A 23045-nucleotide genomic window follows, 5' to 3' on the forward strand; every position below is an offset into this window, starting at 1 on the left:
ACCCCGCGATGCTCCGACGCAGAATCGTTCACGACGGGAAAACCAGATGGTGCGGACACACCCCAGCGACCTTGAACGGACTCAAGGTTACGAGAAGAGGCATCACCTAACAGACGCTTCGGAAAAGGCACGCTGCTCCGCGAAGAACACGGCTGCTGGCTCTTTGAAGACCCGCTTAGCTACTGCTCATTTTCTGTCTTGTTATCTTCTGACCCTCCGACACCGTGCAACGGAAAGATTAATGCCACTTGTCCGCGTCCGAGTAAGTGTTCAGATTACCTATGACGTTCGTGTTCACTTGAAAGTGTCAAAGGGTTGGTCTCGAATTAGTGTCAATTAAGAAGTAGCCGCGGAGAACGCGCTGTCACTGGACAACTGCAACGGCGATGGTCACTGGCCTCGATAATGACTATAGAAGAACTAGGTAAGATCGAGGATGACGGTGTAAAAAGACGGTGACCATGAACGGATCATTTTTTTTCAGAACGGAGGTATTCTAACAGAATGTTCGGCGGTCGCTGACCTCGAGCGCGACCATGGAAGAAACGGATTCGTGATCATGTTACAGCGAGACAATGACCGTAAAATGGCTGGGGTTGCAGGCCTTCGAAGGTCACCGACCTGCTGGAAACATTTTTGGAATATTCGAGTCAGGTATTGATCTTCTATTGTCGTGGTACACCTTTTCTTGATTCCTGGCATGAAACCGCGGATGATAATCTTTTAGGCTGGGACCAGAAATTTTATGCTTTCAAAGAAGAACACTCGGGGGGTCTAGCTAACAGAGAACACAATTTCAAGAAGACCACTCAAGCAACTTGTCAACCAGGTAACGCGTCGAGATCGATAACAATTGATGATCCTTTACACAGGGTTTGCTCTCAAACAAGATGAAGACTGTTGACCGAAGATTGTAATTGCACTTCCCAGTCGTGACCACCACGACATTCCACTAATTCAGTACCACAAGTGAAATGTAAATGAAGAAACCACAAATAGTATTATAGAATCAGTAAACTGCAGGATCCGATCCGAGAGACAACTTGATCTCACGCTAACATTTTCCCTCTGCATCCAATTAAATGCACAGTCATTCGAATCCACTTCTACTCCAGTGTAAACGTCCACAATTATGCACAGCAAACGTACAAACCGAGTTGCAGCGCTCATTATATATTTCCGTGAGTGCACATCGAGAGAGAGAGAGAGAGAGAGAGAGAGAGAGAGAGAGAGAGAGAGAGAGAGAGAGCTACAGGTGTCAACGTTACCAAGTACACGTCGAAGAACACGCCTAACCTAGTCAACACGACCAGCTCTATTTGATCAACTGAAAACCGAGCTTTAAGAGGCGAGCCTTTAATCCCCGCCACGTTTCTTTCGGCTTAGATAGAGGAAGAATATTTCTCTGCAACGCGAGACGCTCGAAACACGCTTCGCTCCGCTTTCGTCGACGTTGAAACGCTTTGGGAAAGGTTAGTTCCTGCTTGATCGGATTCGTTCGAACGGTCGGAGACGCACGACGGGATGTTACGACATGCGGTTCCCTCGAGCGGTAGGTACCGAGCAGTTTTAGGGCCTTAGACTGAAAATAGGTGTTCACCAAGTGTACTCTTACTGTATCGCTGTCTTTTAGACGCTTGTGTCATTCTTAGTCGATCGTAAAAGAAGTAGATCAAATGGTAATAGAGGAAATATGTCGATTCGACCGAGCCGGAGTTTAATATCGACCCTATTTTGGTGTCCGCAGCTTCGAAAGCGGCGCCCAACAATCGTATTTAAAACTGCCGGAGAGATACATGGAGGAAAGTGAAAAACCAGTGGCACGAGAGAGGCGAGAGGAGAAGGAGAACGTATCCATCGTGGTCTCCACCGTGTTCCTGAACCGGGTTCGCGTGTGTTTATCGTTGGTCGCGCACGACTCTGCCAAAAATATAACCGAGAAGCGTGAAACGCGTGCGCCGCCGTTCGGGCCTGTAAGCCGAGCGCACACGAAAGCGTTTAAATGTAAAGGCGAGCTTCGACTACTACTAGCCGACTAGCTCCTCCTCTTGCTAGCTAGCTTCTAGAGCTCGCGGCTTTAGACGATGGCTGACGTCGTGTCACCGTTGCTGCTGCTGCTGCTGCGTGGCAACGGGCCAACAAAAACAGGTACATGCGTAGGTGATTTGCGTGCCAGGCTCTCTACTCGGGGGCTTAGGTAAATTCTACTCCGAAATTTGTCAACGGTGTCGGGTCGGTGTATATGTTATCCTTTTCTTGATACACTGTACTTCGATTCTTGCCATTGGCACCATTGATCGGCCGCGAATCGGCCCACTGCGAAACTATCCATCGGGACGTCACATTTTTAACAGGTTGTAATCTTGTTTACATTCGTTATGCAGGAAAATCTTCAATCGTTAATAAAAAAAAAAGGGGGTCAGTTAGACTCGAACCCCGGAATATCATCGAAATCCGAAATAGCGTGGAGGATTTTCTTTGTCGCGGACGATGAAACTGATTCTTCAAGGTCCAAGCCATAATTCCGAACAAAGATTACCGTCACTATCATGTGGACACTACATGGCAGTATTTGTCAACCGACGTTGGATGTTGAAAGTCTTGTTCGCGAGTGAGCATTTCATACAAAATTATAAATAGCATAGTTCTCGGTGAGCCAGTTATATATCTTTGCTCTGAACTTTGGCCTCTCCAATGGAACGTACAGGGCGTTTTAAAACAATGCTACGAAATTCAATCGAAACATTGAGAGGAAAGAATGTTAAATTTTAATAGAAAAAAAATTACAACCTGTCCAGAAAATAAAACCGCCTCGTAAGGTTGCAACGCGCGCGAGTTTGCAACAACCTGTTAGCCGCGGGCAGCGCACTACAGCGGCCAGATAGTAGCTCATAATCGAATCAGCCTGTGCATCCCGACAGTTTCCAGACCCCGCCGAAAAGACAGATGATCCATTGACGAGGTCCCGATGACAAGAATCCGTCTATCGTTCCGCGAACTCAATTACGATCTTACATAAACGCAGCCAGAGCGATGAGATCATCGTCGTCGCACAGAGATCACGATTCTAGCACACGGTGTCTACACTCGTGGGTGTCGCGTTGATATCGGAACGAGAAGCTTGCGATGATGACGGAAAGCGTCCGGTTTGTATGCTACCTCTGTAGAAGAAGAAGAAGAAGAAGAAGAGACAGCGTGGTTGGATTCCGGCGTAACATCGAGCTTCGCGTCGAAGTGGCTGTTGTTCTCTATCGGGTTTCGTTGTAGCCAAGATTCCCAGGCGTGTCTGGGCCACCAGGAGATGTTCCCTGGCATCAGCAAGCTGAGTTCTTGTTCCAATCCAGGCGAGGACGACGAGGTCGAGGACGGACCTGTATCGGCCAGGCCTCCGCCTCGGATGCACCAGCTTCCTCCAGGCTCCAGGTTGCCGGTGTCTTGATCAGCGACTGTTTCCAACCTGTACGGTGCACCTTCCTCACGGACGCATCTTGCCAAGTGCAACCGGTGTATTTCTAAATCCAGGTTGATCGATTCTGGGTCACCAGATGCTGGGAGGACGTGTTCGCGCTGCGAACGGAACGCGGCGCATCGGTAAGAGGTTACCTTAATGTTAACTACCGTTAACGGCTGTCCTCATCCGAACGGATTCCCGAGGAGATCCCGGTGCTAACGCTTTTGCTCGCAACGTTCTACGCGACGCACTGAGTTGCTATCTATCTCCAGATGAAAGGGAACAGGATCGATCCCGTTCCGGACCAACGGATCCTCCCCGTATCTCCTCGACGCGTGTTCAAACTCCGAGCATGTTCGAGGCTCGGACTATTTTTCCCTGTGTGTGTTTTCGGGATAAATATAATCTCCCGATCTCGCGACAATTTCTGTATCTCTCTTTCTTTCTCGATGTTTACGGGTAGCTCGAGAGATTACCTCCTCCTCCTCCACGGAGAGGAGGACCTCGGCGCTTGTCCCGACTTCCGGCGAACCGGCTTCCCTGCCGGTTACCCGACAACGATGCAGACGACGGTGTTGCGCCGGCCATCTGGCGCAAACTCGCACTAAAACCGCGGCGAAACCGCGTGACGAGTCCCCCTCGAAAATAGTCGACGGTCGAAAATAGCCGACGCTCCCTAAGAAAGAAGAATCATCGGCATTCGCTCTGGGTACACGCGTCTCGTGCTAGTCGCGCCGCGGCCTTCTCCAGAGACTGATCTTTCTCTCCCTCTCTTTCTGCGCACCGATCTCCCTATCGGATACCGCTTCTTCTTTTTCTTCGCTCTTCATTCTCTCCTCTTCCTATTGATCTGTTTCTTCTACTGCCCGCTCAAACGCTTATTTATACCGCGATCCGATCCTTTGTCGATCCTCGTCGAACGACTATCATCGTCTAACGATAACGACGCGGTAGGAGATCGTTTATAGAGGGTGATTCACTCGCTCCACTATCCGGAACGTCTGTCTTGCTCCGATGACAAACCAAGAGAGACGGCAACGATTTCTCCGGGCGATCCTAAAATTACTCTGTCAGAAATTTTAGAATGTGAACCTTGCTCTTTCGGGGTGCTGGGGTGTTGACACCCCCGCGTTTCCTAATGCATGGGTAGATACTGATTTTGAACGCAACATAACGTCGGATTGTTCGTACTGTTTCATGAATGTCGCTATGCCAATCGATCGCTGGATGACCCGTGCACCCACCAGCGTTGGTTAGTCTCGAGCATCCCAGCTAAAACCCTGATATACGACCCTGCGAGCGCTGAATGCCGCCTCGCGATCTTCCTTCGTCCTCGTTGCGGTCTGTGTTTTTCGAAAGAAAAGAGTCGCTCAAGTGGAGAGTCGCTCGGTGAATGATAAAAGAGACAATAACTGTCCACCCGATCTCATTCATATATTACGAAACTGGAGCTGCTAGACTTCAGGTCTCTTCTTTCGAACGACAGAATACAAGAATCAGCTGAAGCAGCATCCTGGCTGACTAAACCCTGGTGCACAACTTGCGGAGGGTTGAATGGCGCCTTACTATCTTTCTTCGATCTCATTGTGCTGTTTTTCGAAAGAAAAGCATCGCCGAGCGAGGAAAGAGGTTCGCTGGCAATACGCGTGTAAATTGAAGCTAAACTTTAACTTCTTTCGATAAACAGATGTCTATGATGTTCACCGTAGCTGTCCACATCGAACATTAATTCAATCGGACATCCACGGTGACCATCGCTGATTCTTTGAAAAAGCTTGGAGACGGAGACGTATTCATTTTGAGTATCATTTCGAATAGGAGATCAGATCAGGACTTGATGCGACCGATAGAGTATCACAGTCACCTGCCAAGGTGTGAATGATTGACTGCAGGGAACGGGTCGTGGTCATACCGGAAAATCGATCCTTCTTACGTTACTCGGGATTATCTGAAGCCGCGCGGAAGATGAACGGCCAGATCGCAAATAATAATCGGCCGTTTGTTGGCATCCTTAGACTAACCTGACTCCTGGAGGACGGCGAACGGTGTCTATGCCGGTCCTGACTCGCTGACGAGGAGGCATGGTGTCGGTAGATCCTTGGTCGTCGGGAGGAGGTCGGGTGCGCTACACGTTCACGGTCGCGTTCACGGTGTCCGTGTTGTCGGCTGCTGCTCGGTGATCGCCGATGGCTCCGCTTGTACCGGCGCTCCTGGCTCGTCCCACGGTCGTGCTGACGAGACCTCAGCACGCGCTCTCCGCTGAAAAAGTTCAAACAGTCCTCATTCAATCAATGGACACTTCGATCGATCTCTTCTTCAACCGCGATCGTTCGTGTTTTAACCCTAAACAGTTGTCATTGTTATTGTATCTGCTTTATAATGTTTCTCGTAGGTAGGCGGATTTTAATTGGATTATTAAAATACCCAAGAATCTGCGATTGCAGAAGACAGTTGGACCTTTATGCAAAATAAAAATTACCTCTCCTCATTTATTTTCATTTTATTTTCTCTCTTAATATGTTGAATAGGCTGAAAATGATATAAAAGTATTTTGTCATAGATGAATAAAATACCGCTCTCAAGCTATTGTATTAACATTAGCAAATGAACTATCCGAGTCAAGGATTAGGTCAAATGGTATCGGCAGCGAGACTGATAACAGTCGCACGCATAGAAAAGCTAATTGAGAGAGAATATTACGTAGTATACTATAATACTACGCGATAACCAATTAGTCAATATTGAAAAATCAAACAGCTGATTTTCTGTCTATATCAGCGCTTTCCAACCTTTATGCTATTACGCCTCCATAAAAAAAAATTTTTTCCGCGCCTCCCTATCTTTTAATAGATATAATAATATATTTATATTTTATATATATATATAAACTACACTCCTCAAAAGAATGAAGGGATCACTTGTGCGAACCCGAAAAATTGCTCCAACTTTACGTGATCACAACTCCGTCAAAAATTGCCGTATCGATATCGTTAAACAATGGTTTGAAAGCCTGAAACCTCTAGTTTCAGATGCTCTGTTTCAAATTGTTGCTATGTTGGTTTTTTTACTAAGTTATAGCGAGATGAAGACAACATTGACGGTTGAACATTTCGGTGATTTTGCAAAATCGAGTTCTTGCAAAATTCTGAGGTCGTAGACAAATTTTGAGACCAGATTTAAAATCGGCGTGAAAAAATCTACGGAAAATGATATATAGCATGTTAAAAAAAAATGTTTCCGCGCGTGGTACTGGAGGAACCAAATTTTCTTGAAATTCTACTGTAACTTCGAAACTGTAAAGTTTCAGCATTAATTTTTAAAAAATTTCATCGGTCTACCTCATTTCTATCGAAAGTTCTTTGATCTTGAATCGAGTTTTGTCGAAAGTTCCCACTGCGGCGCGGCGGTAGCGTATTCAGAGATGTCAGGCAGCCGCTGTACGTGGCGCGCTAATTTCTGTGAAGCACTAACTTCAAGTCCACGCCTCCCAAGTTGGAAACGGCTGGTCTATATGAAGCAGTCTTTCATTGACGAGCGAATAGAAATGGATAAAATGTTCGATTCGTTTATTTGGTTTTATTCGAAGGATTAACATCTTCTCGCAAGTACAGCGAAACTTTCTAGCAGATCCGGCGATAAAAATAAAATTAGAAACGCTGTTCAAATTGTTAGAAACACTCTTACTTTCACTGCGGTACGCTTGGGAGTTAACGCTGAAAATAAGAGAAACGAGATCCGAAGATTTTCTAAGTAGCTGACCGAAACATCGGCTGAATCATGCTTCTAGATCACTGCAGAATATAAATCGCACGTTAAAGACAATTTTCCTTCGCATCGTTCAGTAATATCCGACCAGTTGAATAATTTCGCGAAACTTTTCACAATTTACATTCAAGGGAACAATGTTTGCAGAGTGTCTCGGTGACTATGCAAATACGTGGGACGCAAAAAAAAAAAACCATTCCGCGCGTCCACTGCCAGTTCTTTGTAGATGCTTTCTCGACGCGAAGGTCAGTTTTCCTTTTCGAAGGAGGTTAAAGGATACCGAATAAAATTACTCCCGATTGTTTCTGGCCCGAAGGTGATCTGTACATTTTTTCTCACGCACGGCAACGTGCCATTGTTCGAAAAATCAGTGATTCGAAAAACTATTTCCGCCGTTCACTGTATCGGAACGCGAGGAGGAGACGAGGAGAGGTGGTCGCGAAAGATACGACGAAACATTATCGCTCTACGGATTCCATCGGAATCTTAATATAGAACATCCGATTTAAGGCGGAACTGACTGAGAATCAGGCCTAAGCTGCGTATTCTGCACAAAATCTTCGGGCGTTTTAGAGCAACAGTGAGTTGACCTACTTAAGCTGTCTGGCTTCAAATAGACCATTTCACTGAAGAGTGTTCGCTGACGTCTTTTAGCAACGTCTTGATCGAGCTGACTGCGTCAGAAATCTGAGTTTCATGGTCAAGCAGCCGGCACCCTGGCCCCCGATGATCACTGAAAAAATTCTGTTACACGTTTTTCCTTTCCGTTGAAACCTCGAAAATCTGATTTTCAGTGGTAGTAGCCTTTGTATAAATTCGAGAATCAATTTCGAAGTTGAAACGAAAGGAACAGATAAGTCAAGTCTTGCTGTTCTAACTTTTGTTAGTCAAGGATTGACCAAGTCTTGCGTCATTGTTCGTTTCGAGGCGATAGATAAGAATGATTGCTGCTCGTTCGAGAACGGCGTACGAGACGAAAAAGGCTCACGAAATTCGCTGCTCTATTGTCGTGACTCACGCGACGGAAGTCATCGGGATTTCTAATTGAAGAATATTCTAATGACGTTCTCTGTGTGCGAGGAACAATGCCAGAAGTAAAAACGTGCTGGAGATACAATTATGAATTGGCTGCGGGATCTGCGACGTCATAATCTCATAAGTTAATCTGCAGAAGTAGAAACATTAACAATTACTGCATTATTTATGAGCAATTTACCGAATCACGCTATTGCACAGGCACTTTGCATGGCATAACGACATTTCACGGAAATCCTAAATCTTTGTCTTCGCTTTCATGAAATTATTTAAAGGAAAAACAAAGCCAATTAGTTCGAATGCTTTTGCGCCACTGCATCACACCTTCCCTTCTTGAAACTATAGTGATCAGAGCCGCTAAAGCATTAAGTGGATACATGTGTACGGTCCGTTTGCCAGGAACCTTGATTGACCTTAACCCTTGAACGACGGCGTCAGTATTTTTTTTGACCTAGTTTTTTGAAGAATAACTTTCCATCTTTTGGCAACCAGCTCTCGCGCTGGACCGAAAAGAAACGATGTTTGCGACCAGGAGGATTTCCAAACGCGATGCATCGATTCAACCATGATTTGTATTGTGTGTAAAAAGAAATTGATGAATTGCGATCTGAATGGACTTGGGCTCTCCGACGATTATGATATTCGAGGAAAACATCCGCCTTCCGAGAGTCCAGCGACTATAACGACACTGATTTCAAACAAATCGAAGCTACGCGTTCGAATATTGAAAGAGTATTTTCTAGAAAAATTAGAGAATCGGTCTAAAGTTCCTGAACGTACTGAAAAATTTGTATGGACTTTGATCACCACGCTGCATTACCATGTTCGCTAACCGCATCACATGTTCGTGACGACCGCCATTTCGTATTTTCCGCGTAAGAACGCGTAATTACATTCACGCGTGTTCAACCCGTGACGCACACAGTGCGACGTTCGGTTAATTAACAGTTCATTTGAAGAGAGAAAGAAAATTGAAATTTGTCTCGGACAAAATGAACAGCGAGAATATTATGCACAGTGGAATATATTATAGCTCTTATCGGAACAGATGGCATTGAACGTGACAGATCGAGCGGCTCGCTAATAGCCAATAACCGGAAAGTAAAACATTGAAATTCCCGATGTTAAAGTCTCGGTAAAGCTAAAATACAGGGTGACAAGAAATAACGGAGTTAATCATTTCTTATTATGATATAATTCTGTCAAATTGACGAATTTTGAAAAACCAAATAATAACAACCATAACATGGCCTGTGCTCGGCCCCATAAAAATTTGGAGTCATTGAAAAAATCTCTGTACCAGGAGTGGGACCGAATGACGCCAGAAGAGCTGCGGCCCATTGCCGAAAATTTCAAAACACGTTTGAGCCTCTGAATCGGCTCAAAGGGTGGCCACTTCGAAACTTCTTAAATATATGAATACCAAAGGTCTATGTTATGGTTGTTATCATTTGGTTTTTCAAAATTCGTCGATTTGACAGAATTATAATAAGAAATGTTTCACTCCGTTATTTCTTGTCACCCTGTATACCTCGTATACCACTGCGCACGTTCAAGTAAAATATTACATAATAATTAACAAAATGTTTCACGCGTTAAATGCTAAATAATATCGTCGCATCGAATTTCACTGGTTTCAGACATTAGAGGATCAATATCCATACATCCAAGAATAATCATAGAAACCCAGTCAGACGTACGTACGCGACAAAAAAGTAAATCGAACTCTGTTATCAGTTTCCTTGGGACGGTGTTAGATAAAATTTAATAGCTTTGCTGGTCGGTGTTTTTATGCCCCTGTATATCAGTGTAGATGCAATGTAGTAGGAATGTGACCGCGTGGTACTGCGATTCGACAATGTAAATGAAAAGAAACCGAATTCGAAAAGTTTCCATCGATCAGCCAACAAATGTGACTTGCTACTAGTTTCTTTCTGCGTTAATATAGCGATTCAAGCAGTTCAGCAATCTCCAAACTAGTTTTTGGCAATCATATTCTTCGAGTGTTCGCGCCCGTTGCCCTTTGAACTCCGGTTTCACTTTTGGAGACGAGAAGAGGTTCCAAGGAATAGTCATGCTGAAACAGTTTGAACGTCTTGTAGATCTTCGGAATTTCGCACGGCTCTACTGAATCGTTTCTACTCGCATCGAGAAATTTGACAAACTGATACACCTGCGAAGCCACCGAAACTTTACCCGACGAATTCGCAAGGAAACTGAAAGAATTCGTCCGCACTATCTGGTACACAAAACAAGAGGAAACGAGCACACGAACCACAAACAAATCTTGAGGCTCGTCGATGGGACGGTTCAACATCGATGTTCCCCGGGCCGGAAGTAGCTTGAACGCCGGCGAATTATACTAATCCAGGTGTATGAATCCGTTTGGAGGTCGGGAACGAGCACACTCGGCTGAGCAACGCGATTAGACTGGTCGGAAGTCGAGTTGGATGTAAATCACTTTGCGAGGAGAGCGAACGCGAGCGGCGTGCACGAGCGTTCGCAGCGGAAAAGGACGACGTTGTGTGGTAGCAGCAAGGATCGCCGGGACACACAATCGTCGTCGACAACGTCATTGTCGTTGTCGAAAAGCGGTGGGCACCGGGTGCTGGGTTGGCGTGTGCCTTGGACCGGGTCCAAAATCCTTCGGAAGCCCGACTAGAATGTGGAATTGATAGCGCACCACCGTGTATCCTTTCCGAAGAATCCTCGGGGCTAAACAGGTCATAGGATTATGCGCAAAGGGCCATCCTCTAGCCGCAACGCCTCTGCCTCTCTCTTAACCTCTCTCCACCTTTTAACATCGTGCTCTTCGCTGCCAGGAAAAAAATCGGATCCAGAGGACAAACAACCCTCTGCCTCGCATTCTTCCAGCGATCTCAACTGGCAGCCGAGACAACGGCGACGAGATTGATATAGCGTAGTGGCAATTTTCGCGGCTGTCCCTACACACCACTTGTCCTTGAGCACCGTGTGGGACGATCGCGTGTATACCCGACGACATTCTTCCGCAGAAAAGTTCACGGTTGCCAAAGAACTTTTCCTTGATCGACTCGAGACCAATTCTTTTTGCGGCGCTTCATGTTTTTGGTGACTCGAGACAGATCGAATTGGCTCAAGATCGTTCGGGGAATTATTCAGCTGATGAATGGGAAAGTTGATCGATAGTCGCAGTGGGATCAATTGATTTTACTCAAGGTCGCCGAGGTGGGTTCACTTCAGGCCGCAGGAAACGTGACCTTGGCTAGGTTCAGATTTACCCTCGATTTAGATACTTTTAGTGTTGTTCGTTTGTTAGTGTAAAAGTAAACGTGACTCTTCACCATGAAAGAACATCGCACCTTCGATCAACTGAGCGCAGCCGTTAAAAAAAATCGAAGTGTCAGAGTAAACAGCGATCGCGTTATCCGTTTATCTGTAATGAGAGAACTCCGGGAACTATTCGTAATTTCCGGAGAAAACTCATTGACCATGAGTTGGCACAACCATTCTCTCCCCGTGATAACTGTAATATCATTATAAAGAAAGTAAGTTTCGCACAGCTGTGAAGCATTTTCTGATATTCGACTCGTTCGAACCTGATTGTTTTTAGATTAGAAACATAGTAATGTCTCGGATCGTAGGGGAGCAGAAAGTCTACTGTACCTTGGTATCCAGGAAGCGAGGGCGATGTAGAGGACCGGCATCCTTTAACTTCCGTCCGTCCTGCGACCTGAATTACAATTCAACAGTATATCGTAATCGCTGGAACTTTTATCGATGAATAGTCGTTTCCCCTGAGCATATCAAATATTACGAATCGGTCGAGCAAGCACGGACAATCGGCAACAGAACTCGGAAGAGAGTTCGCGTAAATTGTTGCTCGGGAAACAATTTATCAGCGCACGCCTCTCCGCTCACGCTCACCTCGCCCCTTCACTATTTACAAACGTTTACCGCAGGAGAGAACGTTTTCGTGTTAGGACTCTATATTTAACCACCCTTAGTCCTCATTTCACCGACGCATCGCCTCTGTTTCATTTATTTTCTGCGAATTCGCCTGTTCCAGTTATCACCGAGCCTACCCAACAACTATTCTTCCGACCAAGTAACTTTGCATTCCGGTCAAACGTGTTCCTATTTCGAGCAGGTTAATCAATTTAAACGAACCATAATTGTGAGAAATGGGTCAACCTGATCGATATTATCTTGCAACCGTAACGAACCTACCCTTTCCATCCACAATTTAATTGAATGTGATAATTGGACTGCGGATGTTCAACAAACATTAATCACATTTATCCTATCCTTACGATCAGAACTTTTTAATAAATGTCAGAAGTTTAAGCCCAATTACAAAGAAAATATTTTCCACGGAAAGATGCTATTGTGTCTACGTCGCTTCAAGGTTACTCGACTAACGAAGGATGAAGTTACTGTCTGAAGAAATACTCCCGCTAACAAGCAAACCAAGCTAAACGAACCATCGCATTCCCGTTGGAGAAAATATCGCGGAACACTTTCGCTACGCACTCATCGAAACACTGAGCAGAACCGTGAAATCACGTTATAAAAACAACATTCTGGGGGAGTAAAATCATCGGAAGACCTCGTTCCCCGGGTGAATGAGAACAAAGAAACAGGAAACTGTAGACATGAATGAAGATCGAAGGTCGAACGAACCGTTCGAGGAAGCTTTCTCTCGATTCCTGTCAATCCTCCTCGCGAAATGCGACTTCGCTCGACGTATATAAGTAGACGTTTTGCGGGCTTTGTGCTTCTTGCTTTAGAAGGTCAGTTGCCCCGATCTCGTCGAAAAACCCGTCCTGAGATCGTATGACAAACAACTTCTCCGGATTGCCACTTTTATGCAGGCATGGTCGCTCCGTATTTCATTTTTCGACCGATCACAATGACGTTCCAGGACGGAAGTGGACGAGCACTTTTATTCCCGTGACAGCGAACTTGATTAAATTGATCGAATCACTCTTGCTTGTCTCCATTTCTTACAATTTCGAGCTACTAATTTTAGAAATTATTAGTGCCAATCTTTACGCAATGTATTCCCTAAAACTATTTTTCTATCCCCATTTTTCTTTTCAATTTTAGACCCCACTAATTTTGGAGATCATTGCCAACATTTTTTTTCTCAAGATATTCATCCGAAACGATTTTTCTATCTACATTTTTTACAGTTTCAGCCATTTCTGATTCCAGAAATCGTTATTAGAATTTGTATACTAATTCTAAAGTATTATGCAATTTTTGACCTATCAATGTCTCTTTTCTAATTTCGTTGAAAATACGCTAATATCAGCAAAAAAATATCAATTAAATTTTGACCGTATCTTCCGACTGAAAAGGACGGAACAATGAAAAACATCTACAATAATTGAATTCTGATTGCGTGCAGTGTTTTTTACGTCTCCTAATCGGACGATTAAATTTAGGCGTGCGAAAATTTTCTATCGCCGCGCGATCCATCTTTTGCGAACCCTCGCAGTGGCAAAAATAACGCGATGCGAGAGAAGATAAACAACCGCAGGACCTACATACCTAGATTCTAAGCTTAATCGGTTTTCTCCGAGCTAAATCTGTTGTCGGATTCACCTTCGCAATTACTTCCAAGAAATAACAAGTTGCGATTCTCTCTCCCGAGGAGTGTTTAAAATTCGATCAAACACAGGTGTGCACCATTCATAAGTCATTGCACGCTTATCTCGGTAAATATAGAATTAAAATGATTAATGGCTCGACAAACTGACGTAAATTGTCGGAAAGCTGCTCGATAAGATTTTTCGTTATTATTCATCGTGTGCATCTACCTGAAATGAACATACCTCACTAAAAAATAATTAAACCGCAAAAATTCAACACGAACTCGCAATTTTAGAAACTGATTTGTATTAGCAAATTGTATAGATTAAATCTCTCCTCTATTGCAATTTTTACTCGACTGTAATTAAAAGCGATTTACGCAAAGTTCCGTCACAATAATAAATAAACTGAAAATAAAGAACGAGATAATTCGAATTTTTTAGATCCGACACGCTGCGCCAATTAGACACGCAAGAAAATAATTACTAGGAATCGAATGTCTCAGGCATATTAAACCAAAAACTTAAAGTTCACTGTCGACGTTTAAGCGACGTTTAAGCAATTTGACATTCCCGAGAAAGTCGACATCTCCGATAGCCCGCGACGATGAACGTAAACAAATAGACGCCGGTAAGAATTAACATATGATGAATATTCATTAGAATCTGTGATACATTCACGACCTAAATACAATAACAATTGAACAGCGTAGTACATAACGCACCGTGAAACTTCGATAATTTAAGTCGCGAGTGATCTCGAAGGTTCGTACGAACGCTTGCAGATGTGTAATTAGTTATAACGGTAATGAACGTAATTAACCAGTTGCCGCTCGCCTAAGTTCAAGCTAATTAAGACGTATCTTATGGATTCCGCGAGTATTAATTGGATTCCAAGTTTCGAATCCGCGAACAACTTTCGAATAATCTCGGGGAATGATCGTTCCCGACAATGGGAGACATTCCAATGGGCGTTGATGCGCATTGTTCTGTTTTCGAGATTGAAAGGTAGCTTTGCACTCTCCGATATTTATGCAAACAACGAAACAAATAAATGTGTACCCATTATTTCAAATAAAGTCGTAGAAAGTCGTGTAACTCAATTTTTTGCTAGTCGAAAGCAGAAATTCTACGAGCTCGGAATCTTTAAGTAGCCTGAAAAATCGCAGAAGATCATAGAAACAAAATGGTAAAAAATTGGCATCTATTTTCCCTTGAGAAAACGTAATGATTAATGATGAACAACACTAGGTTATAAAAGAAGGTAAAGCACACGGTGTTTAACAATCGTGCACGCTACAAATCGATAAGTGTACTAACGATAAATAGTGGCGGTCGTTCAATATCGTGTTCGACCTTATGGCTGGAAACCGTAACAGTTCCACGAGCACAACGAGGCAATTGTAAAAAAAGATCGAATCGTTTAATATTACATCGTAATTGAGATCAGTCGTCGACCCACGACACTAGGAAGCACAGTCAAGGAGAAACAACCACTAACGCAACCTCAAACGCTCTGAGCAATCAATTAATCGGCACAGCGAGAACGTCTCGCAGAAATGCACGATTAATCAATCGCGGGAACAACAATCTCTTGTATAATTCGTCGCTATCAACTATCCTCCTCCGAGCACAATTTTAGAAACTACAGCGGGGTTCATAGCCGAGCCGAGCATCGATAATGGAATCGCACACCTCTCTTGAATTTATCGCAGTGTTGTAAAATTCGATTTACAGCACCGTAAATAATATACGCCAAGATAATTGTGTACGAGGATAATATTCTCTCGGAAAAAGTTCAACAGAATCATTAGTCACCCGCAAACCCCGGGTTTTATGGACAAATGGCGTGCACGAATCTCCACAGTAAAACGTGAACTTTGTTAACCCCTCATTAAAAATATTTTGAAAAATGCAGGTCGAAGTTTTTAATGGGAGGAAGTAAATGTGTGGTACGCCGCTGATCTTTAAACTCTTTTCGGGCAAGCAAATTATAAGTAGACTACTCTGAACCCTTTGCACTCGAGAAAACCAAACATTTCTTCCTATAGCTATATAGAATAAATAAAATGGACTCAAGTCTCGCCAAGGACCAAAGTATAATTTTCGATATTAATTCGCGGTTTTACGAGAACAATTGCGAGGGAACGGTATTTAGGAAAAATTCATTATGCGAGAAATGCTCGTGGCGGACGTCACGACGTAACTCCGCCAGCTGAACGCTCCACGAGTGTAATGGCAATTACCCACCGAGGGCATTTTAATTAAACAATTCGCCGAGCGGCTACGACTTCTGCAAAACACCTTGGTCTTCGGGCCGCTGTCTCGTGGCACGTTTTAAAGAGTCCTTCCGCGTTGCGGTCGAGCCAACGCAACTAAACCAACACCAACATCGAGATTCAATTACTACCTCGTTCCTTTCTTAACCATTTGTCTAATTTGTGACGGATGTTATGCTCAAAATAATTAGTCTTTTGATAGTGACGCTAACGAACGAGCGCTCCGTTTAATACAACATAATTATCACCATACCGGTGACATGCTTTTGACTTTTAATAAAAGCCTCGTACAGTGCCAGCTTGCATCAAGATGTTATTATCTGCTAACAATGCTCGTAGAAGAACATTTTATTTCCTATGCTTTTGAAATATTCTACATCTCTGATATGGTAATGCATTCGCCGATAACTTTATCAAGCTGGTGTAAACAATTCCGGCTGAAAATGATTCAAATTTAACGAGTGCCGAGTGTATTGAATGCGCTCGCCGAGCTGTATTGATTACATAAATTATGACCGATTCGCGGAGCTGCAAATGCGGAGTCGCATTTCATTCCCGATCGACATTCAATACGATTTGAAAAACATTCTCGTGTTCCATCGTTTTTCTTGGGCACGTTGCAAGACGGACGGGAAAATGTGCAGAAAAATAGGAGAGTCACGCCAATTACCGTTGCAGAAGTTACGAAACCTGGATGGACGAACGGCGAAGCATATTTGAAAAATCTCTGCACTGTTCTTTCCATCGACAATGTAAAATATAGGAAGAGTGTTTGTGACGGAGAAATTAAAGAATTCAAAGCTTGCCACCAAACATCACAGTAGCCTCGCTCTCTAGCCAAATAAATTTTCGTAGAAAGTAGCGATTGAAGCCACACAAGGAAGTTCGAATGAAGAACAACGTAGCAACAGTTCGTGCATAATTCGCAACGCTCGATAAACCACGGTGCGCCGACTGCGAGAAATTCGTAATGAGCGATCTTCTCTCTGCTACAAAACAGTAACGACCCGTTACCGATCGCTATGATGCATAAAGCATGTTCCTATATACACTGGCATAATCTATAGGAGCACCGATAGTTGCAACAGGCTTGCCAATGCTTTAGTTTCCCTCGAACGCCCCCTATGTATTACTACTGTATCGGTACACTTCGAATCATTCTGGCGACCGAATTACAAGAATTCAAATCTTCTATATGCGAACCATACGAGAATCGTGTCCCCATAGAAAAACTTGGCATCCCCATCACATACCAATTAATTACACCGTTCACGCGTTTTTCGGAATTCCCACCGAGAAAATCGTTCCGTTTGAAAATCGACACTCGCGCGTTTAGTCGAGGCTCGAGGACACAATCACCGAAATAATTAGTCTGCGTCGTCCAGAGGATCTCGCAGGAACTTCCGGTGAGAGTGTGGAAGCTTTAGCGCACCGACCGCGACTGACAGCCATAAAGATCTCATGGAGAATTTCTATTGCTTGTTGGTACTAACCGCGTACGGAGTGGGAGATCGTTCCCGCCATTGGTCTCTGGCCCCAGTGCAGCTCTACTTATCCCCCACCCTCTTGTTTCTCAATCTTTTTTGCGCAAGTCTCGGAAAAACTACATGACGATTTTACACACTTTTCCAGCCGCATCGATTCTACGTCTATACGCTCGTGTCCGTAGACGATTGTTGCGTAAAGACGCGATTTGACGGACGAATCGACTTCCATACAAATCAGCAACAAAGCATACGCCTCGATACTTCCATTGTCTTTCGAGTAGAACTGACATTATCTATCGCAGAAGATATCCCTGACATAATTAACTGAAAATCCTCCATTCTTTAAATGTTTACAATCACGTCGAGCCACTTTATCCTTGCATTATGAGGTCCGCAGTGTAATTTAAGTTTCGCAGATACAACAACCACAACTTTTTGTAGCTCGTACAATTGCGGTGATATTTATATAAATTCTTGTAAATGATTACACCCTTCCCATCTGAAGTAACATCCCCCCGCAGGTTTAAATTATGTGCTTCATCCGTTGATTAGTATTCCAGGTCCTTTTGGTAAGAAATATTCAAAACACAATGATTCTTCTGAAAAACTCACCTATATGTGCCTTTGCTCTGCGGACTATCGTACTCGATGCGCCGTCTTTTGTGTTCGTACTGGAGAGAACCAGCAGAATGTGAACGTGCTCGTGAGTGGCTGCGAGTGCGGTGACGCCTCCTGCTTCGTGGCATCTGAAACAAATATTAGAGTGCCCTGTTAGTATCGGAAATAAAGAATTGTAACCCTCCGCGAACCAGATGGAGTTAAATTAACCCCAGTGGTTTTTCAAACTATATAAACGTATATTTTCAAGAGATACGTAATCGGCTCGGTTTCTCGAGTAGCTGATTCTATTACAGAAAAACGACTAATGATGTATTTACAGATGGATAACGGTGGGGGTGAAATTAACCCCACCTGGTTCTGGGAGTAGACTTTTATTCACCTGGTTCAGGGAGTGACTTTTATTCACCTGGTTCGCGGAGGGTTAATGGAGCCAATTTTCCCTGCTGCTGGAATATTACACATGCAACCTGATAGTGCGAAATAGTTGCAAACCCACTAATACCATATGTCTTTTAGAAACACAGTTTACAGTTTAATAGCGAGCTATGATCGCTTAAATATCCTAAGACAATGCGTCCACAAGATTCGTAATACATATGAACAATTCTTAGGGTTTAATAATGGTTTCTCTATTATCGCATCGTTATATACAACAGCACATTCTTGTATCATAATCTCTCGTACGCTATGGATGATATTTTCTAGACTGTTACTATACACATTTTACTGCAAGCATGTTAAACGATTAGGAACAGAAACAAAAAGGTTAAACGTATGTTCGTCGATGATATCTCAGTCTCCATTTTTTCTCAGCACTTTTAAAATGCATGAAACATTTCTAAAAGCGAAACGAAATGATTCCGTCGTGACAATCTCATAATGATCGGAGTTAGTGAACGACAAATGAAAATGATATATGAAAAACTATAAATAAGTAGAACTGATGTTGTACTATCGGCGCCGCTATAAATGATAGAAGAATCTGTGCAACGCGTCGACAGCGACGGTGCACGGCTTCGAGAGATGTTTCGGATCACAGAGCCTTCTCTATTGACGCCAGATTACATGTACTTACATTAGGAAGTCGAAACAGGCTCACTTGATCCCAAATGAAATCGAAGATGGATGATATCCAGGAACGTGAAGATGATGCTTGTGGTATGACACTGTTTTTGGACAACGACGTGGACATCAGCTCAAAAAATTCTGTAAAACGTGGGCAGTCGCATCGTAAAAGCATACCAAGCACTGTGCAAGAAAACAGTCCGCTCCGTTTGGGGTTCAATCAAAAAATATGCTTATCCAGAATGTCCAAAGTGTAACGTAACCACCTCGTATAAAGGTCCAGAGGATTAGTTCGAGCGAAAACGAAAACAAAAATCCCGCCAAAACGTTGATCGTAGATTTCATAGAAATATAGGTAGACAGCGTAATTGGCTGATTACGAGAATGCGATGTGTGAAATGATCGGTGACGATAAACGATAAACGATAAGAAAATGAAATGAGAATGAGGCAATCGGTGCGCGTGGGTATGCTCGCCAGCAAAATCGATGCTAAAAAGCGAGACACTCGCATCTGAACACGTTGCGCTCGAGTATCTGGTCGAGACGTTAACAGTTTCATAGATTAGTTGGTGCGTTATGGTGCCAAATGAACGAATGTATATCGGACGATGGTAGCGAGGTGAGGTGGTCGATAAAATGTGCATGTAGGTGGACGAGTGGCAAAGCCGTACGCCATAAGGGAACTTTCATGAAACGGCGGCCATCTTGGAGATAGAGAAGCATCAAGTAAGTACCAGTAAAATGCAACACATGCAGAATTTCTGCCGGACATTCGAGAATAATTCGCGTTTAACTTATCGCAACAATATTGCTGGAGAGTAACTTACGTTGGAGAGATAAATCAGACTCGTTTGGTCCCGAAATGTACTTGCGAACACAAAATATTCCAAGAGCGTAACGATGTCCTACGTACAACACCACTGTTGTGTGACAACGACGTGGACATCGGATCGATGCGATTGGCGAATCACACTCGGCTATGTTCGGACACGATCGTGCAGCCGACCGCGCGAACGTTCGCGACCGAACCCGAGCACGCACGAGCTTCGCCGATCTACCCTCAGTCAGTGTTGCCAACCCTTACTGATTTTGTCCGTAGAATTCAGTAGATCAGCGGTTTTCAACCCGAAAAAAAAATATTTTTCCGCGCCCCCTGCATCTTATTTTTTAATATAGACACGTTTTAAATAATAAAACGTGTAGATATTATGGTATGAAAATGAATGTTTTATTGAAACATTCGTAGATAAATTTGTATGTATGTATTCGTAGATAATTTGTAGGTAATAATATCTACAAATTTTTTTGTTTTGTTAAAACATTTGGCGCCTCCCAGGTTGAAAACCGCTGACATTAATTTCAAACGAAAATCTACGGATTTTTAGATCTTTTCTGTCTCATAATTCTTTTGCAGTCTCATCTGTCACCGCGAATATTTCTGCAGAGGAACAAAATTTAATCACCCCACGAATCATAACCCATTGAAGGACCTGCAACATTTTTGTCGCATACTGCGTATATAGGTATACCGGGTGACTCTCGAGAAACAGAACACCGATAGAGAACAGAACTACAAATAGCTCCGAAAAATATGTTACAAATATGGTGATATCAAAAAATGTTCCGATTTTTGTCAATGTTCTCAAGGTCTTTTGAAGGTCACTGATGACGCTTAAACTGCACCATATGTTTTTAACTTCATAGTGCTGTAGCTGATTTTAAGAAAAGTTCAATGATGCGGTACAATACTACGGAATTTTTGAATCTTCTATACGAACTTTCAAAAAATCTAAGTTGGCAACACTGACTTCCAGACACATTTCCGGCAGATACAAAAAAGTATAACATATGTAACTCGTGCCGGCTTCCATGTTACACACAAACACGACACCAAGGATCTTACAGGGTTGTTGAAATGCAAAAACCATTCGCTCCGTTTAAAAAACAATTATAAATGTGTTACATGACAGAAGACTATTCTGTTACATGTACGCGTAACGTAAAGCTGTATGTTTATTATTTCAAATTTGTATATAAAGCTGACGCATTAACGTTTCAACTCGATTATATCAGGTGAAGATTTGATAATAAAATCATTGACCGTACGTTTTACTTTAAAGAAGTTCAAAATCTAGGTTATATGGAGTATGATATTTCTATAGAATAAGTAGCAGATACGTTGCGTTTGTAATATATACGTATTACAAATTATTGTTAAGCTAAATAATGGTAAAAGAATAAAATGTTACCCTATATCGACGATAGGAATGTTGGGAACCCGATAACCTCGTTGGTTAGCGTCACAAAGAAAGATTACGACGTAGACGTAGGAAACGATCGGAAATATAGCACGGAACGAGACAATTACACGTGGAGCATTATTTTACAGACGGTACAGAACTCTCGTCCCTGATACGATCCACAAGAACGATTCTACTTAGCGTACGAGCCGGAGTTGCCAGCTGCCACAGCGTCATAAATGATTTATCACAGAAACTTTACATACCTGTCCCCAAATCAAATTACTTATTAATCGCACGACACCGCACTTGATCAGAGTCACCAGATTCCAGAGCATACTTTCACGCGGACCGATAAACAATAATTAATTACGGCGTTCACGAGGCTCCAAGATCAACATGCGTACTCCGAATGGAGTGAGGCCAGTTGATGACCTCTGTATATTATCCTAGGTGGCACCACGCCACGCCACGAGTCCATCCAGAGAGGGTAACTACATACGGCTATCGGTAAGAAGTATTTGACGGACTGGCAAGACGTTGCGTTGATAAACAACAGTAGCCGCGAAAATTAAAAGAAACCATATTTACATTCACAGATGATCCGCTTACCTGCGTGGTCGAGTTGAACGTCATCAGTTTAGTCTGCGCCGCCGGGCCGTAGCATTTCATAGTCGCGGAGGGTATCAAATCGGCTGCGAATGTCCATAATTCTTTGTACGGCTGCTGGAAAAGGTATGGTCACTCGATTACAATCGAACACGCGTTTGTTCGCACGTTAACTTTGTCGCGAGGCATTAATCGTATACGAAAAGAAAAAGACCGACGCTGCCCTTGACGGTTTTACGGTCATCGAAGCTGCACCGAGAGGGCTTTCGATGCTACGCAAGTTACACCCTGTGAGGTCGCGTCGATAATTCGATGTTGCCGTTATTTCCCCATGCAGAATGTCACGTGACACGACTGGACCTGCGCCACTGGCGTTGCGGGGAGGGAAATTCGGTGATCAAAGGATTAACAGGATCAATGGCGAAATCGTGGACAAATGAATCGGATTCACAACGGTGCTGGTCGACGTACCTGCGATCCAAGGGTCAGATTAATACGCCGGCCCTTTAACACGTTAGTCAGGATCGACGTGGTTCGAACGGTATAACGATAGATCAGACACTGTACGAAACCTGCACCCATCTTATCCGGGTGGGTGCAGTTTACCGAGAAGGATTTGGTGCAAGCGTGCAGTAACGTCCGGCGCTTGCGCTGTTTCGCGATGAACTAACCCCCTTGTTCTAGTTTATTGTTGCTACTATTTGATCTCGATTAGTGAACAAAAGGTATTGTTTATCAAAGAACAAGCGCGCGCGCGTGCGTGTCCACGAGCCGCGTCAGTCAATAGGGTTCTAGCGCAAATGAAACATTTTTTGTATGGATGGCGAGAGAACGTGATTCACAAATTAATTATGTAAGCTTACAAGTTGGAAACCGTCCATTGATTACAGTCGATCGCGTCTCTGTCCTTATTTCA

The 23045-nt window shown here is 43.5% G+C and overlaps 1 protein-coding gene and 2 long non-coding RNA genes across 4 annotated transcripts; 2 read left to right on the forward strand and 1 right to left on the reverse strand.

The window, feature by feature from the left end:
* Positions 1–282: 282 nt before the first annotated feature.
* On the forward strand, positions 283–4434 carry LOC143219217 (uncharacterized). The gene is made up of 3 exons (XR_013011279.1): positions 283–424; positions 485–654; positions 728–4434. It is a non-coding gene; the product is annotated as an uncharacterized LOC143219217 (long non-coding RNA).
* Positions 4435–4525: 91 nt separating this feature from the next.
* On the reverse strand, positions 4526–22769 carry LOC143219215 (uncharacterized). Of its 2 annotated transcripts, XM_076445157.1 has the most exons (5): positions 22601–22769; positions 22133–22246; positions 18206–18339; positions 11897–11963; positions 5473–5710 (listed from the first exon to the last, which is right to left on the reverse strand). In XM_076445157.1, exons 1-5 carry the CDS (start codon positions 22709–22711, stop codon positions 5597–5599), a joined length of 540 nt encoding a protein of 179 aa, XP_076301272.1. In that variant the 5' UTR covers positions 22712–22769; the 3' UTR covers positions 5473–5596. The 2 variants fall into 2 exon arrangements, with proteins under 2 accessions (XP_076301271.1, XP_076301272.1); XM_076445156.1 differs by lacking the exon at positions 11897–11963 and having other exon boundaries at positions 4526–5710; positions 22601–22758.
* LOC143219218 (uncharacterized) lies at positions 20609–23040 on the forward strand. The gene is made up of 3 exons (XR_013011280.1): positions 20609–22030; positions 22120–22255; positions 22467–23040. It is a non-coding gene; the product is annotated as an uncharacterized LOC143219218 (long non-coding RNA).
* The last annotated feature ends 5 nt before the right edge of the window (positions 23041–23045 follow it).

This window comes from Lasioglossum baleicum, unplaced genomic scaffold, assembly GCF_051020765.1.
Source record: "Lasioglossum baleicum unplaced genomic scaffold, iyLasBale1 scaffold0021, whole genome shotgun sequence".
In the NCBI taxonomy this organism is placed as follows: domain Eukaryota; kingdom Metazoa; phylum Arthropoda; class Insecta; order Hymenoptera; family Halictidae; genus Lasioglossum; species Lasioglossum baleicum.